The sequence below is a fragment of the Oreochromis aureus genome, linkage group 17, assembly GCF_013358895.1.
Source record: "Oreochromis aureus strain Israel breed Guangdong linkage group 17, ZZ_aureus, whole genome shotgun sequence".
Taxonomy (NCBI): Eukaryota; Metazoa; Chordata; class Actinopteri; order Cichliformes; family Cichlidae; genus Oreochromis; species Oreochromis aureus.
Window position 1 is genome coordinate 37,602,728 of NC_052958.1, and position 18,816 is coordinate 37,621,543.

Below are 18,816 nucleotides of genomic sequence, written 5' to 3' on the forward strand. Positions count from 1 at the left end.
GTGACATGCTACAACTGGATGTCTTTTATTGATGAAACGTTGAAAACATACAGGAGGCTCCCTTACTACTCGGTTTATCTTGTCTGTTACTGAAGCAGTTGCATTTTAGAGCGCTTGGTGTCACTTTAAGGCTGTACTTCGAAACAGCATGATGTGTGATGTTGTGGTTCATTCTCTCTAGAGACCTGGTCTGACTGACTCTTCCTTGTTGATCCTTCTAAAGATTAAACATCATCAACAGCAGCGATTGCAAACACACTCCATCTTCATCTGTCATGTGTCAAATCTGACTACAGTTATACAAAATGGGTTATACTGTCTCTGACTGAAGTCCTCAGAGAGCAGGTGCAGTGCAATGGAGTGTTCTCTGAGTGGAGGCACTGGAGAGAGGCAGGCAGAGGAAAGGACTGTCCATTGTCTGCATAATTAAGTATGCAGACCATTGCAAATGAAGTCAGCCTTGGCAACTACAGTTCACATGGACTGGCCTATTAGTGCATGGAAGTCGGAATCACTGAACACACTGAACCACGGCAGCTCACTTGTACAAACAGTGTTAGATATTATCTTAAGCTGACATGTGAAGAGTTATAAGCCACTGTCTGCAGATGTCAGCAATGATCATGAGAACTGGCAGGAAACCAGAAGAACACCAAAACTATCAGAACATTGTGCTCCCTGCTTTTTTTCTAATTCTTGTGTCATTTCCTGCATTTTGAACATGCTACCAAGGCACCAGCCCACACTTCATCCAAGGGAATTATTTCTAGAAGCAACAACTGGTCTGATAGAGATTACCCCTTATTATCTTCTACATGTTGCCAAATTCCAGACAAGGCCAGGTTATTATTCTTTGCAAATGTTAATAAAGAGTTTACATGTCTGTGAAGGTTCTCAGTCATCCAGGTCATTGTAGTCAAAGGAGTTTGCAAAGAAAAGCGTCTGGACTTCTTTAAGTTCAGACCCAGTTCAGACCCAGCAACACACTCAGACAGAAACTGGTTCACCCGAAAGACAAAACTCCAAAACACAGACTGAACAACGTGGTGTATGCTGTACAGTGCAGCGAGGAATGCCCGGACCTCTACATTGGAGAGACCAAACAGCCACTTCACAAGCACATGGCACAACATAGAAGAGCCACCTCCACAGGACAAGACTCAGCAGTCCATCTGCATCTTAAGGATAAAGGTCACTCTTTCGAGGATGCCAATGTTCACATTTTGGACAGAGAGGACAGATGGTTTGAAAGAGGAGTGAAAGAGGCCATCTATGTCCACTGTGAGCGACCATCTTTGAACAGAGGCGGTGGTTTACGACACCAACTGTCTGCCATCTATAATCCAGTTTTGAGTTCCCTCCCCAGACGCCTTAACGCCCACTCACATCCTGGGCCATCTGACCTCAGGAAATCACATGACAAGGTGGGGCCAGGTTTCACAATGAGCTCACCCGAAACCCTGGCTGATTAGGTCCCACACCCCCTTTCACACCTTGGCTCAAGTGATTAGAGGATCACCAGGGGGTCCTTTGTCCCTCTTTGGGGGGGATACTCCCACTGGGTTTAAATCTGGGACTCTCGGCCATTTGACCTTAGAACTGAAGAAGCTTCTCGGATGAGAGGTGAAACGTCTTCAAGCAACTTAAAGAAGTCCAGACGCTTTTCTTTGCAAACTCCTTTGACCCAAAGAGTTTACATGTTTTAAATGGGCATAAAGGGGGAGAAACTCTGACATTTTTTTAAACAGGTGCCTGATAGGATTAAAAATGCTACTACAGACAAAGGCAGAGTTAATGCACTTTAAAACTGTCTGACAATAACGAATAGACAACAGATTAATGGGTAACTTAGCAAAGAACCAATTTTAAATTGTGTCTTTAGGACTTTGATACCGTTACCCTTTGCAAAAAGTCATAATTTATTTTCCATTTCTATAGTTGAATCACAGTTTGACCGGCATTAAATCGTCTTTTGCACCATCAAAAAGATCCCAAAGAGCTATTAGTTATGTTCTTAAAAACATTAGAGTTGGAGACAAAAGGACTAAAAATGACCTACAGCAGATGAATAGTATCTCAAAATTATATCTTAAAGAAACTGAAAGAAATCCAGCAAAGACCTGCCCTTCAGTTAATCCGTGCACTGTTTCCCAAAGTCTCAGTGGAAGAACATTTGTTAAGAAGCAATTCTTAAGGAATGGAAACAGGAAGAAAATGTTACGCTTTGCCAAACTATGCTGTAAAGCGGGGTGGGGGTTCTGTCATGGTGCAGGGCTGCATTTCAGCCAGTGTGAAGGTGATCTTATCTAAACGAATGGAATTATGAAAGCAAAAAGTACAGTCAAATTTTTATGGACAGTGTTTAACAGACAACAACTTCATTTTTCAGCAAGACAACGATCACAGACCTCAGCATTGCTGAAGCAGTATGGGATTATGTTGACAGAAAGGGAACAACAGGCACCAAACATCCAAAGAAGAGCTGCAGCATGTTCTTCAGGAAGTCTAGATAACTATTCCTGAAGAATATTTAAAGAAATTCCAAAAAAAGCATAGAATAATTCTTTATTCTTCATGTGATGAAGAATAAAGACTGGCTTTCAAACTTGATAAGAGTTGTACAAACATCTTCCATCTATGTTTGCACATGGTTTACATGGTAACTGCTACTTTACATCAATCACTGACCTAATTCCCATTTCATAAGCAAAATATAAAGAAATGAGAGATGTATCAACATTTTTGCATAATCTAGCAAACATTACTTACATATACCACCTCTTCCACTGAAAGTAGGCACTGGAAAAGACTTATCTCACTTCAGTGAGAAAGTTAATTAGCCTAGAATATTTTCATTTTCACAACACATGCTTCTCAAACCAACAATCTGAACCATGTTCACACAGAAATAAATCTCACACACACACTGAGCCTTCCCCATCTGAGCTTACCAGACTCTTTGAGGATGGAGCACCTCTGGTAGCAGGACGATCGGAGACTGGGAGCACGGATATTATAGAGGCGTGCCTTGTCAATACGAGTGTCAAAGACATGGAGCATAGGCTCCTTCTCCTCCCACTGAGACATGATCTTGTTGTCGATGAAGGTGGCAAACATCTGTGTCTCAATGAAGTGAGACAGAAAGGGAAGGTAGGGCTCTGGCTGGTCTGACAGGAATGAAGCCTATTCACAAGAGCATATGTATTTTCAGTACTGTGCAGCAAAGAGCAGCTTAACGACACTAATTAAAATCCTTTTCAGTTCAATGTCATTTATATAGCATCTTTAGTAACTTTACATTTTAAGGTAAAGACAGCACCATATTATAGAAAAACCCCAACTATAAAACAATCCCCTACAGGCAAGCACAGGGAGAAAGAACCCACTTTTAGACAACGTTGAATTTGTTCGTAATAAACAAAGCTAACCTTAAACCACAAATGCCAGGATGTCTTGGAAAATGTAAATATAGAATTTTAACAGAAAGGAAAACTCTTAGAATAAAATAAAAACAACACAATGAAATAAATAAGTCTAATCAACACTAAACATTGACTGAAAATATGCAGACTGATTCTTCAGTTTAAAATATCGTCCCTTCTTACATAAAATATTTTAATAGGAAACAGTAACAGGAACTAACAGGTTTCACCAACATACAGATTAAAGAATATAAAGTCCAAATAGACTACACTGTCATTTCTTCCAATTATGGATGATCTCCAGCTGATTCATGACGAATCAGCTGGCTTTTCTTATCATCCACTGTCCTTCCCTGAGATATTGCTCTTCTTTTCAATTGTTTGTTTGCTTTTTAAATCACTACCAAGTGAGATGAACTACAACTGATTTTGAAACTGTTTCCTCCTGTTTGTGTCATTTTAGGAAGGTAAGCTGCTGTTTTTCAGTTATTTCTTGGTTAGGTTATATTGCAGTTTGTTTGTTATTTTGGCCTCATGTTCTTTTGATATAATTTTGTACTTCTGTCTAATAATAACTAAAACATCTTGGGACTTGGAAAAAAGGATGCCTTTTTATTTTGAGTCCCATGATTCACTAACGAAGGCAAACTGGTAACTTTGTGTACAACACTTATTTTCCAATAAGGTGAGAACTTTTTACAAACATATTTCTGACTGAGGCCCAACAGGAAAGAAAAGCTTCATCACCTTGTCAAAGTTGTGCATCTGCTCCCTGTTGGTGAGCCAGGACTCCAGATCAGGAGCGCTCTGGATAACAAATGATTCATAGTCTGCAAACATGGTAGTGAAGCGGCTGGCGAACACCTCCCTCAGCTGAACGTTTAGTTTGGCGTTCCTTAGCTCCTCTTCTTCACCTCCTATTTGGTTTCCTTGCCCCTCGGTGGGCTGACTTTTGACTCCAGCCCTCAGGGCGTCCACACGTGCCACAGTCACCCCAGTGCGTTTAGTCAGTGCCTGCAGTCTCTCCAGTGTAGCATTTCCCTGCAGCAGCTCCAGCACCACTAACTCCTCTCCTGCCAGATTGCCATTACGTCCATCGTCCTCTAGCTGTCGAAGGGTGGCAGATTTGCGTTCCCTTCCTGGGGTGGACGAGGTGCTGCCAGGACTGGAGCGGGTCCGGGGTGGGGCGCCAGTGTTGGCAGAGATGCCAAAGCTTAATAGCACCTCAGTGAGCTCCTGGATGAATTCGGTCTTGTTTGGGAACTGAGGGAAGTCCTCTGGAAGCTCGATGGAGTGGTTGTCAATATCCACAAAACACAGGTTGGCCTGTGAGAGGAAAACACATTTTTATTAGGCTCTGAAATACATGCTAATGGTGCATGTTTCAGTTCTGGGAAGTACTGTGCCTGTGATGTGCATTCTGTTGGCACAACAAGTGAATTCAAATGTGTTCATCACAGACACTGGATACATGTGTCTTCTGTGCACTGTAGACAGGAGAAACAGCTGGTGGAGGCAGGATTAGTAAGCACCAATCATTTTTAGGAGGTATGATGGTTGTTGGGATATGGAGTGTTGAGAATATAGGCCAATGGAATAACAGCATATACTCAGACATCAATCCAAATCTCATATAATGGAATTAGCTTCACGCCTCGTGGGGGATTAAAGCAAAACCTCTGTCTTAAAGAAACACTAAAAATGTAGAAATGAGCTTTTACATATCACAGAATACAGCCTGCTAAAGGACCTCCTGATTTAAAACGTTTTACAAGGACTATAAATTTAGCCAAACAGACAGGCTTACACCACAGCTGGGGGAATTTCTTAGTTGTTAATTGATTGAATGTCCACATACAGGAATGTCCAAGTGCAATTCATGTTTGCTGAATTCTAAATGTAGTAAATCTCACTGAGCAAAGTGAAAGAAGGTTTGGATGAGAATATTGAATGAGTGTAAAAAAAGATATTGAAATTAGGTGAGATGTACATGGAGGTTTTTGAGATGGCAGTAAGGCACATGAGCCCATAAGACTTCAAGCAAACAGACACAATAAAAAAACACCCCAACTTGTTTTACATCTGGCAAAAAACAAAAGATCTGGATTAATAAACAGGGTTGTTAAAAAGACGAACTCTGGCTACATTTCTCTCCCTCTCATCATCTACTCTTTGTGTGGCTTTTCATTTCTAGGTCACATCCACTTCAAAGGCAAACAAAGGGACAAACACAGGGACAAACACAGAGACAAACACAGGGACAAACACAGAGACAAACAAAGGGACAAACACAGAGACAAACAGAGAGACAAACACAGGGACAAACACAGGGACAAACACAGAGACAAACAGAGAGACAAACAGAGAGACAAACACAGAGACAAACACAGAGACAAACACAGAGACAAACAGAGAGACAAACACAGAGACAAACAAAGGGACAAACACAGAGACAAACAGAGAGACAAACACAGGGACAAACACAGAGACAAACACAGAGACAAACAGAGAGACAAACAGAGAGACAAACACAGAGACAAACACAGAGACAAACACAGAGACAAACAGAGAGACAAACACAGAGACAAACACAGGGACAAACAGAGAGACAAACACAGGGACAAACACAGGGACAAACACAGAGACAAACACAGGGACAAACACAGGGACAAACATAGAGACAAACAGAGAGACAAACAGAGAGACAAACAAAGGGACAAACACAGAGACAAACAGAGAGACAAACACAGGGACAAACACAGAGACAAACACAGAGACAAACACAGGGACAAACACAGGGACAAACATAGAGACAAACAGAGAGACAAACAGAGAGACAAACACAGGGACAAACACAGAGACAAACATTGAGACAAACACAGGGACAAACAGAGAGACAAACACAGAGACAAACATAGAGACAAACAGAGAGACAAACAGAGAGACAAACAAAGGGACAAACACAGAGACAAACAGAGAGACAAACACAGAGACAAACACAGGGACAAACACAGAGACAAACACAGGGACAAACACAGGGACAAACATAGAGACAAACAGAGAGACAAACAGAGAGACAAACACAGGGACAAACACAGAGACAAACATTGAGACAAACACAGGGACAAACAGAGAGACAAACACAGAGACAAACACAGGGACAAACACAGGGACAAACATAGAGACAAACAGAGAGACAAACAGAGAGACAAACACAGGGACAAACACAGAGACAAACACAGGGACAAACACAGGGACAAACATAGAGACAAACAGAGAGACAAACAGAGAGACAAACACAGGGACAAACACAGAGACAAACATTGAGACAAACACAGGGACAAACAGAGAGACAAACACAGGGACAAACAGAGAGACAAACACAGGGACAAACACAGAGACAAACACAGAGACAAACACAGGGACAAACACAGAGACAAACACAGGGACAAACACAGAGACAAACACAGGGACAAACACAGAGACAAACAGAGAGACAAACAGAGAGACAAACACAGGGACAAACACAGGGACAAACACAGAGACAAACACAGAGACAAACACAGAGACAAACAAAGGGACAAACAGAGAGACAAACAGAGAGACAAACACAGGGACAAACACAGAGACAAACACAGAGACAAACAGAGAGACAAACAGAGAGACAAACACAGAGACAAACACAGAGACAAACACAGAGACAAACAGAGAGACAAACACAGAGACAAACACAGGGACAAACAGAGAGACAAACACAGGGACAAACACAGGGACAAACAGAGAGACAAACACAGAGACAAACACAGGGACAAACACAGAGACAAACACAGGGACAAACACAGGGACAAACATAGAGACAAACAGAGAGACAAACAGAGAGACAAACAAAGGGACAAACACAGAGACAAACAGAGAGACAAACACAGGGACAAACACAGAGACAAACACAGAGACAAACACAGGGACAAACACAGGGACAAACATAGAGACAAACAGAGAGACAAACAGAGAGACAAACACAGGGACAAACACAGAGACAAACATTGAGACAAACACAGGGACAAACAGAGAGACAAACACAGAGACAAACATAGAGACAAACAGAGAGACAAACAGAGAGACAAACAAAGGGACAAACACAGAGACAAACAGAGAGACAAACACAGAGACAAACACAGGGACAAACACAGAGACAAACACAGGGACAAACACAGGGACAAACATAGAGACAAACAGAGAGACAAACAGAGAGACAAACACAGGGACAAACACAGAGACAAACATTGAGACAAACACAGGGACAAACAGAGAGACAAACACAGAGACAAACACAGGGACAAACACAGGGACAAACATAGAGACAAACAGAGAGACAAACAGAGAGACAAACACAGGGACAAACACAGAGACAAACACAGGGACAAACACAGGGACAAACATAGAGACAAACAGAGAGACAAACACAGGGACAAACACAGAGACAAACATTGAGACAAACACAGGGACAAACAGAGAGACAAACACAGGGACAAACAGAGAGACAAACACAGGGACAAACACAGAGACAAACACAGAGACAAACACAGGGACAAACACAGAGACAAACACAGGGACAAACACAGAGACAAACACAGGGACAAACACAGAGACAAACAGAGAGACAAACAGAGAGACAAACACAGGGACAAACACAGGGACAAACACAGAGACAAACAAAGGGACAAACACAGGGACAAACATAGAGACAAACAGAGAGACAAACAGAGAGACAAACACAGAGACAAACACAGGGACAAACACAGGGACAAACATAGAGACAAACAGAGAGACAAACAGAGAGACAAACACAGGGACAAACACAGAGACAAACATTGAGACAAACACAGGGACAAACACAGAGACAAACACAGGGACAAACAGAGAGACAAACACAGGGACAAACAGAGAGACAAACACAAAGACAAACACAGAGACAAACACAGGGACAAACACAGAGACAAACACAGGGACAAACACAGAGACAAACAGAGAGACAAACAGAGAGACAAACACAGGGACAAACACAGGGACAAACATAGAGACAAACAGAGAGACAAACAGAGAGACAAACACAGGGACAAACACAGAGACAAACATTGAGACAAACACAGAGACAAACACAGAGACAAACACAGGGACAAACACAGAGACAAACACAGAGACAAACACAGGGACAAACACAGAGACAAACACAGGGACAAACATAGAGACAAACAGAGAGACAAACACAGGGACAAACAGAGAGACAAACACAGGGACAAACACAGGGACAAACACAGGGACAAACATAGAGACAAACAGAGAGACAAACACAGGGACAAACACAGGGACAAACATAGAGACAAACAGAGAGACAAACACAGGGACAAACACAGAGACAAACATTGAGACAAACACAGGGACAAACACAGGGACAAACACAGAGACAAACATAGGGACAAACACAGGGACAAACACAGAGACAAACACAGGGACAAAAACAGAGACAAACACAGAGACAAACACAGGGACAAACACAGAGACAAACACAGGGACAAACACAGAGACAAACAGAGAGACAAACAGAGAGACAAACACAGGGACAAACAGAGAGACAAACACAGGGACAAACACAGGGACAAACACAGGGACAAACATAGAGACAAACAGAGAGACAAACACAGGGACAAACACAGGGACAAACACAGGGACAAACATAGAGACAAACAGAGAGACAAACACAGGGACAAACACAGAGACAAACATTGAGACAAACACAGGGACAAACACAGGGACAAACACAGAGACAAACATAGGGACAAACACAGGGACAAACACAGAGACAAACACAGGGACAAAAACAGGGACAAACACAGAGACAAACACAGAGACAAACACAGGGACAAACACAGGGACAAACACAGAGACAAAAACAGGGACAAACACAGAGACAAACACAGAGACAAACACAGGGACAAACAGAGAGACAAACACAGGGACAAACACAGGGACAAACACAGGGACAAACACAGAGACCAACACAGGGAGATTCTCCAGTCTATTCAGGCAGGGGCTCCTGTGAGGGGGATAAGGAGGAGGAGAGGAGAGTTAGAAGGGAGCTGTGGGTGATGCACAGGGGCATCCTGGGCTGAACTGGATAATTAACATCCATATGTAAAGTCCCAGATTAACGACCCAGGGTGATGATGGGGGTGTGAGCAAAGCCAGAAGCCTGAAAGAATAGATTTTCTGCTTTGTCAGAGCCTTATCTTGCCTTAACACATAAACACAGACACACACAGTAGCTGTAACCCACCCAGCACTGGACTATACAATGGTTAAAATCCAGGACACATTCACCTCCTCACTGTCTGACTGAGGCTGAAAAGCGACGAAGCAATAAAAGACTACTTGCCTTGAGGTGAATTTAAGGATAACAAGGAAACTGACTGTTTTTCATTTAATTATTTTATATCAGTTTATTTATATGTCTATAGTAAAGGGGATGATACAGTTAAAAAAACATCACTTCATCCAATAGAGAAGAACAGCACTGTAGCATTATAAAGCATTAAACCTGCACGTTAGGCTTTTATAAACATAAAACTACAATAAATACAAAGATAGAGATAGCAGAACAGTGACAACATAAAGACTGTATTTCATTCAGCTGAGCTGGCTGCTGTGTCCTTATAGACCTGATCAAATGGAACCATTATTAATAAAGTTTGATTCAGTTTTTGCTGGTTTAACAAGTAAAATGAGTGCCATGCTCTTCTGAATGTGCAAGTGTGTTTGTTTTGCGTGTGTGTGGTTAGACTTAAAGAAGGTTACTTACACACCTGAACAGAAACTAGAAGATGTGAAATTATAAATTAAGTCCTAAGTTATTACAATTTCCTGTTACAAGCTTTCCAGTTTGGGTGTTCCAAAAAGGAACATTTTTTATAAAAATACAGATGGCATCCTGACCTGGTGTAAATGCGAAAATCCTAGGTGACACCTTTCTGGAGTTATCGTGTTCACAACAGTTTCAGAAAACCTGACCTCTGACCTCTTAGGTGGGACATAACAAAGTACTTTGTTATTGTATTTATGTAGAACTTTCAGGTATCTGTATTTTTTTCTGAAAACTTTTACTCCCTACATTTTAAACATGGCTGTTACTCTAGGTTTATTTAAAGGGAATAATGTTTTTTTAAGTGGCATCCAATGTTTGCACAAACATCAACAAACACAGAGAAAAGAGTGAGAGATAACTTCAGTCAGAAATAAAGAAAGATGAGAAAGACAGGACAGGAGAGGAAGAAGAGAGGCGGAATTTAAAGGTAAGGACGGCTCAGTAACACATAAATGAATAATTTAAGACATTTTGTCTTATAACTTGTGAAACAGATCTTAGATCTTGTTGAAGTCAGTTTTGTAAATCCACACAGAGCAGCAGATCAGCTAATCACAGCCTGTACACAAAGGAAATCTACTGACACTCACATTAGAAATGACTGTGAGCTGTGATTCTTTTCCCTGTGCTGAGCCACAGCACATGCTGTATCTCACTTTGACCCCTGACAGTACTCATGTGTGAAGGCAAAGTCATCCTTTTGATTCAGTAATTTGACTTTTACCAGAGTATTTTTACAAGTATCTGCACTTCTACTTAAATAAAGAATGTCTGTACTTTTTCCACCTCTGCCTGGCCTAAAGGTCAGATTTAAACTAGTCTCAAATTTCTAGGAGATGCACCTATGACCTAACTGTGAAAATCCTTCATTCTCGAGTTACAGCGTTCACAAACTTGGGTGCCTTCTGACCATTGTTGATGCAGTTTCATGAATCCACAGCTTGATCAAGCCCAGTGACAGAAGCACCACACACCTACAGCACTCAAAGGACCTGCGGCCAGCATCCTGTGCCAGACCATAGACACCAACACTGGTACCCTGCCTGGTAGGTCCCCTGGTCGATAGTAATTAATATTATACAGCTGGTTTTAATGTTGTGGCTTGTCTGTGTATTAAAGCTACCCAGGCTGATGTTGTACCTCCTGAGGAAGCTCAAGTTTGGAGCGGTCAGTGCCCTCTTTGGACTGCAGGCCCATCAGGTAGGGAACAGGTGCATCTAGGAAATGAAGGAGGGAGGCTGGCAGGATGGGAACATAGACGTGCTGCCACTGGAAGGGAAATAGGAGGGTGGTGATGCCCTCTGCCACCGTCATCAACCGCTGGTAGTCTGAGAGACACAGAGAGAGAACTGTGATGTGAGACAACAGCATTACGGCGACACGTAGTTTCATGTCGTCTGTAAAATTGCACTCTGATGATCCACCAAACACCACACAAGCACTGCTACAGTGTTTCTCCAATAAATGATGTTGCACTACGATGTGTCTGTCTAATATGGCTGTAAAGATGTATTTCCAGTGGTTTAACAACATTTTGTGAGAGTTGTTGATTCCAGTAATTTGAATATATAATATCTTTCATCTTAACCTTTAAAAATGAAACAAAATGAAAATTTCTTTAGATAATTTTAGATATAAAAAACAACAACAACTCTATTTTTCTCACAAATTTGTGATTTTATTAACTTAGAGAATATCCTAGTTTTTTCAAAGTAGTTTTGTGACTTAATATTAATAAGTGGTAAAATGACCCCCTTTCCACAGTCCCTGTAACAGCTTTTGTAATAACCTGAATCGCTCTAAAACACATCAGACTGAAAACAGTGCACACGGCATTTGACTGTGGTGGGTTAAACTGCTTACACTTAACAGTTTATTTGAGACTGAGGCAAAATACACTTCAGAGTACAGAAAAGGATTTTGGCTTTTGAATTTGAATGATTTTTAGGCTTCAGCAGTACAACATGAATAGTGGCACTGATGGCAAATAAGACAAAAGTGCCAGCCTTGGCCGCTGATATTATAAACCTATTTTGCAATGTCATGTCAATTTCCTATCAATATAGATCTGACTTTCTTTAACCAGTATCAAAGACACCACGCTCAATATTCAGACCATTCAGACATAAAGGTTTAAGATGATGCTCTCCTCTGTACGGCTGGTTTTACTGCTCTACACTGACTACTGAACTGGGCAGATGAGGTGAGGGAGAAAGAGTAACAGGTTTATAAAATACATAAAGCAAGAGTATTGAAGCACACAAGGGACTTCAATCAAGTGATTCAAATTGAAAAGGTGAGTGAGTTGGAGTGCAAAACCAAAGCAATTACAATCTGATGGATTCTTTTCAATCTCTTTGTCACATATGTGTCTGTGAGTGAGTGAGTGTGTGTATGAATAAAGCCAGCCTCTGCAGGCTGGATCTAATAGTGAGCTCAGCAGCAGTTTAATCAGATTTTTATTATTATGGCCTGAGTGAAAAGTCCACTTGGAGGAAACAGAGGTGAGAGGGTATCAAACATTACTAAGGTTTCATGAATTCATCCATCCTCCCCTCTCCTATGGCCCACTCCTCCTGGCTCAGCCGGCATCTCCCGATCTGTATGTGCACCTTCACTGAAGATACATTAAGGTTTCCAAAGCCTTAACCACAGTCTGCGTGAGGGAGATACAGCTGGTTCACTTATCGGAGAATGTTCGTTTCTATAAGCAGAATGTATTTACAATTGTGTTTAAATGTCTATATAAACACACACACTCATAAACAATTATAAGCACAGCTGCTCTAAAGGCTTGTAGGTAAGTGTGTAAAATACATGTTAGAAAAAATGTCACACACTCAAATTAAAAAGTGAGGCAATAGGTCTTTTTCTTTTGTGTTCGGAGAATTAGAGATGTCTAAAGAACCAATACTTGCGATTCCTCTCAAAGGCAAATTTCAGAATCTGAAATAGTACTTGTTGTTTTTTCTGTTTTTTTTTTACTAAGGTAAATACCACAGGCAGCAAACCAAGGGTGCAATTGTTCTGAAACTGAAGGGGGCAGCATATACCTACATGTACAGTATTCTAGTCTATTCTTAAATGAAGAACAAGAAGAAGAACGGCAGCTAGGAGCACAGGAGAAACTGGCTCCACCTAGACTCATTGATAAAGGCAGTAAGAGTTGGCTGACAACTGATTTGCTCCTCAAATACAAGGTCTTGTAGTACCATATCACCCTATTAGAGCACTTCGCTCTTACACTGCAGGCTTACTTGTTGTTCCTAGAGTATTTAAAAGTAGAATGGGAGGCAGAGCCTTCAGTTTTCAGGCCCCTCTTCTGTGGAACCAGCTTCCAGTTTGGATTCAGGAGACAGACACTATCTCTACTTTCAAGATTAGGCTTCAAACTTTCCTTTTTTGCTAAAGCATATAGTTAGGGCTGGACCAGGTGACCCTGAATCCTCCCTTAGTTATGCTGCAATAGGTGTAGGCTGCCGGGGATTCCCATGATGCACTGATTCTTCTTAGGTCACCTTTTTCACTCACTATGTGTATTATTGCAGGGCAATACTTTACAATATAAAGTGGCTTGAGGAAACTGTTGGCAGTCGGAGGCAACTGAAATTGAACTGAACTGAACTGAACTTGGTTTATGTGTGAAAGCATGAACTTAAACAGACTGATCATGTTAAACTCTCCAAAGTGGCTGAATTAAAACAATTCTGCAATGACAACCGATGTTAAAGACTCATGACCAATTATCACAAAGGCTTCATTAGGTTTACAAGGAAATTACTTTTTCAAACAGAATCAAGTAGGTCAGCCTATTTTCAGTCATTATTTAAAAAGTGCATTTTCTATTTACTTAAGTAAGCTTTGTATAATATACAAATTTGTTTGATGATCTAAAACATGTAGTTGTGACAAATATGCAAAACACTAATCAGGAAGACGGCAAACACTTTTCTGATCTTCATCATTGTTAAGAAGCTACACAGACAGAGTTACTAGAAGTTACTAAAGCTGCTACCACAGCAGATACTTGTGTATGTTAAATCGCTCGTGGCATTCAAAGCCCTTCGTACACATCATGATACTGGGTACTATTGGCATACTGGGCCAATGTGGGGCTAAGTTGGCACAATGCTCAGGTTTTCCCACTGAGTTTGGGCCTACTTTTTAAACTGTGGCTCATATATGAAGATTACTGTTCATGCAAATCTAAAATAACTGCACTGAATCAAAGCACGATTTACAGGTTGGCTGTAGCTCAAGAGGTAGAGCTACTACTAATCAGAGGACTGGTGGTTTGATCCCCGTCTGCTCCAGTCTGCATGCCAAATATCCTTTGGCAATATTAACCCCAAGGTGCTCTCCGATCCGTCCGAGGTGAGTGTTAAATAGAAAGCATTTAGGTGTGAATGAGCCATAAGGAAACATTCTTAAAGTGAAAATCTGAGTAATTAATAAATGTTTTTGTGGGAAAGAGAGAAGACAGGTTTTGAAGATCCTACCTGTAGGTGTGTGAGCATATTTTTCATATGTCTGTACATGTTCAAAGTTTCTCCTTTGTGTGGGAAACACAGCAAGTAAATCTAACAGAAACACTCCTGTTTTTTAATGTTCCAGCATGTCTCGTCCTATCTGCTCTCTTTAGCTTTAAAATAACGCCTTAATAAGTTCAGCTGTTCTACTTTAGTCATTAACACTTGCTGTTCTAATCTGACTTAAGTGGTGAGGTGCAGTATCTCATAAATTCCCTCCTCTTCCCTTTACTCACACTGACAAACTTTAAACTTGCTAACTCCGATATATTTTGGAAAGCCCCAGCAGTGACAGGGCTCAGGGATGCTGTTGTTGTTGTAGAACTGAAAAACAAGACGAAACAGGTCGAGTCATTGTGAAACTGTAACGGTGCGTTAGGGACTGATAAAGACCAGTAGCTCAGTCTCACAAGGCAAGAAGTGAGCAAGTCTGTGGTAAACAGCTGTTACTGTCAGGAAGCAAGTTGTCATCCCATGACAAGTCAAACACGCTGATTAATCACACTGTGTGAAAACGTTAGCCTACTGCTCTGGATAAACGCATACTATGCACCTTAAACAGCAATCAGACGAACACTTCTTGTGGAGGTCAGGACAGGAAATTACAGTCTAACTTGCACCAGTGCAGTGTTAGTGCACATAGGGACCTGGTTCTGTCTGATGCTTTTTAAGCAGTTCAGGCAATTTCTGTGGGAAGAAAACAACTGCAGATAGATTCTGAAGGTGTATCTACAAAACACCTGTGAATTTCCTGCAGTGGTCCCATCAATAGCCAGTGAAGTCAGTGGTTCCATCTTTGGGTAGAGCCAGGGATTGATCCACCAACCTTCTGTTGGTGGAAGTTTGACGTCTAACTTTTAGCATCTACACATTTTTGTTCTTTCTTTGAGTGGTTGCCAAAGTCAGAGACTCTGAGTTGGAATGTGAAAATTAATAAATAATTTCACTGCGTGCTGTACTCGTATAACTATGCATGTGACAAATAAAGAACCTTCAATTCTCTCACTGCATGTCTTTGGACTGTGAGAGAAAGCACACAAACACAGAAAGTCCCTGGCCTGAGAGTGGAATTGAACCCAGGACCTTCTTGCTGTGAGCCAACAGTGCTAACCACTGTGCCACAGTGCTTAATACTAACAGATAGCTTAACAAAATGAATAAAATCAATAATGACACTAGCACTGTTCCATGTTTCCCTGCCTATAGCCCCATTAGATATGAAGTTTGTATATTTCTGTACTCACATAACTACTCAACTTTTTTGTTCACTCATGTTTGTGCAATCTGTGCAGTATGTAAAAAGATGAGTAATATGCTCATTTTTAATCAGTTTGTATTATCGAGTATTATTATGGATTTTCAAAGAAATTAATTGCAGAAACTGTCCTAATTCATGATTTCATATCCTTGATTTTGAACTTGTGGCAGAAACAAAAGTACCTATAAGCATGTTAAACTTTTCTTTATTTACTTAAGTTAACCATTAAATGTAGCAGTTCAACTGCAGCTTAAACACACAGTCTTTCTGGAATTTGCACTCATAAATTAACTTTGACGGTAATCTCAGAACATGCTGAAACAAGGAAATCCCATTGACATATGCCAAGAATGTGATTACAGTTATAGTGTCTTCATGACTTTACAGAGGAAAAGATTTTTATTTGCCTTTAATTTGGAGCGAAAGCTTCAGTGCTTGTTAAAGTCTGTCATCATTAAATCAGTCGGTTAAGCACACTGTCTTTACAGTCATTAATGTTATATCATATATGTAATTTGACACTTTAATTTCAATTTTTTTGTAATGCAAACATTTTAAATGCGAACCTCATGTTCTCGCAGCAAATCTCCTTTGCAGAATAAATGTTACTTGGAAAGGCTACAAGAATCATCTTTACTAACAAGCTCATACTAAAATGTGTTGAAAACCCTTTTCTTTACTAAGAACAATACACAGTAAGGTGCTTGATCAGATCCAGAGAGTAAAGATGCCAGAACAATGGAAGCAGATAAAATTTTACAAATGTAGAAAGGATCACTGGGACAACTTTAGCATTTATAGTGAGGGAGTCAGGTTTTTAGTCACTCGCATTGATAGCAACTTCAATTGCTTGCCTGAAAGTTGAGAAGTTAAATGTCAGCAGAGTTTGTTCTGTCTGGACAGATAACTCATTATGCCATTTTATCAGAATCCCATTTAATCAAACATGACTCACAAACTAAAGAAGGGTTTTTCTCTTCATTTATTTACATGAGTGATTTCTACTTGCCTACAGAGAACCTGGACCTCTTAGAGGTAGTTTCTGATGGCTGTCTGAAAAGCAGTTATGAATGCCACCTTTAAAACTGGCGTTTTTGATTTGGAATTGTAGGTCTGGTGTATGAGCTAACAGTTTCTTTTTGCATGACTCATCCTGCACAGAAGATAAACAAGCTGCAGAGAGAGTGCTGAAGCTGCACTGAAACTGCAAAAGAGTATGAGTGAGGAATGTAGGACAAATGATGATCTCAGTCTACACACTAGATTCTCTGCATTTGGCTCTAATACTCTAACACAGTGAGGAACGCACACACTGCCAAGACTGTGTCTCACTGCAGCTGTCAATAATAAATGAAAGGAATCCTAGAAGCAGGAAAATCTGATCACTGTGCATCTGAGTGTGATATGCAGATAAAGCCTCGTTACAGTGTTCTCTGTTTTCATCTGCTTCTGAGTTTTTACTGTACAAGTTTCTTATGCTTCTCAGCTTCAAAGTATAGAAAACAAGGAACAGTATGTTTTAAACCAATTTTCTCCACAGACATCCGCAACTTCTGGCATGTCAACCAGACAGAAAGTCTTACAATAGCTTCCAGTGGCTAAAAGGTCTCAAATTAAGGAACGACGTCATAGCATAACAGAGTGAAGACAAAAATGTATCCACTGAAACCTCTGAAGTTGATTAATTTAATTTAATTTGATTTCATTTTTTTTCTCAAAGATATTTTTATTAAGATTAACCAAACAGAATATATACAAACACATTTATAGCAAGCATAACAAAAAAGAAAACATCGCAGAGGTTGTGAAAGGAAAAAAAAAGAATATTGCAATGTGGTCTTAGATTCTCAGAAAGAACAGAGCTAAACGTAATTATTGTTAAGGTTGCATAGTTAAATAGAGAAATATATATGTATGTAGAATATATAAGAATAAATAAATGAACATCTACATGCAGGCTCGTCTAAGGAGCTTGGAAAGAAAAGCGTCTGGACTTCTTTAAGTTGCTTGAAGACGTTTCACCTCTCATCCGAGAAGCTTCTTCAGTTCTAGGGTCAAAAGGTGGAGAGTCCCAGATTTAAGCCCTGTAGGAGTATCCCCCCAAAGAGGGACAAAGGACCCCCTGATGATCCTCTACCTAATCACATGCGCCAAGGTGTGAAAGCGGGTGTAGGTCCCAATCAGCCAGGGTCTCGGGTAAACTCATTGTGAAACCTGGCCCCACCCTATCATGTGATTTCCTGAGGTCAGATGGCCCAGGATGTGAGTGGGCATTAAGGCGTCTGGGGAGGGAACTCAAAACTGGATTATAGATGGCAGACAGTTGGTGTCGTAAACCACCGCCTCTGTTCAAAGATGGTCGCTCACAGTGGACATAGATGGCCTCTTTCACTCCTCTTTCAAACCATCTGTCCTCTCTGTCCAAAATGTGAACATTGGAATCCTCGAAAGAGTGACCTTTATCCTTAAGATGCAGATGGACTGCTGAGTCTTGTCCTGTGGAGGTGGCTCTTCTATGTTGTGCCATGCGCTTGTGAAGTGGCTGTTTGGTCTCTCCGATGTAGAGGTCTGGGCATTCCTCGCTGCACTGTACAGCATACACCACATTGTTAAGTCTGTGTTTAGGAGTTTTGTCTTTTGGGTGAACCAGTTTGTGTCTGAGTGTGTTGCTGGGTCTGAAGTACACTG

The 18,816-nt window shown here is 40.8% G+C and overlaps 1 protein-coding gene across 5 annotated transcripts in view; it reads right to left on the minus strand.

Annotated features, from left to right (window-relative positions):
- LOC116316282 (DENN domain-containing protein 5B-like) overlaps nucleotides 1-18,816 on the minus strand; it is an 80,284-nt gene that overhangs the window by 19,271 nt on the left and 42,197 nt on the right. For all 5 annotated transcript variants that reach the window (XM_039600917.1, XM_031734826.2, XM_039600919.1 and 2 more), the window contains 3 exons: nucleotides 11,482-11,669; nucleotides 4,170-4,748; nucleotides 2,952-3,183 (listed from right to left, as the gene is read on the minus strand). In XM_039600917.1, coding sequence (XP_039456851.1) covers nucleotides 2,952-3,183; nucleotides 4,170-4,748; nucleotides 11,482-11,669 — 999 coding nt within the window. The remainder of the gene's footprint in view (nucleotides 1-2,951; nucleotides 3,184-4,169; nucleotides 4,749-11,481; nucleotides 11,670-18,816) is intronic.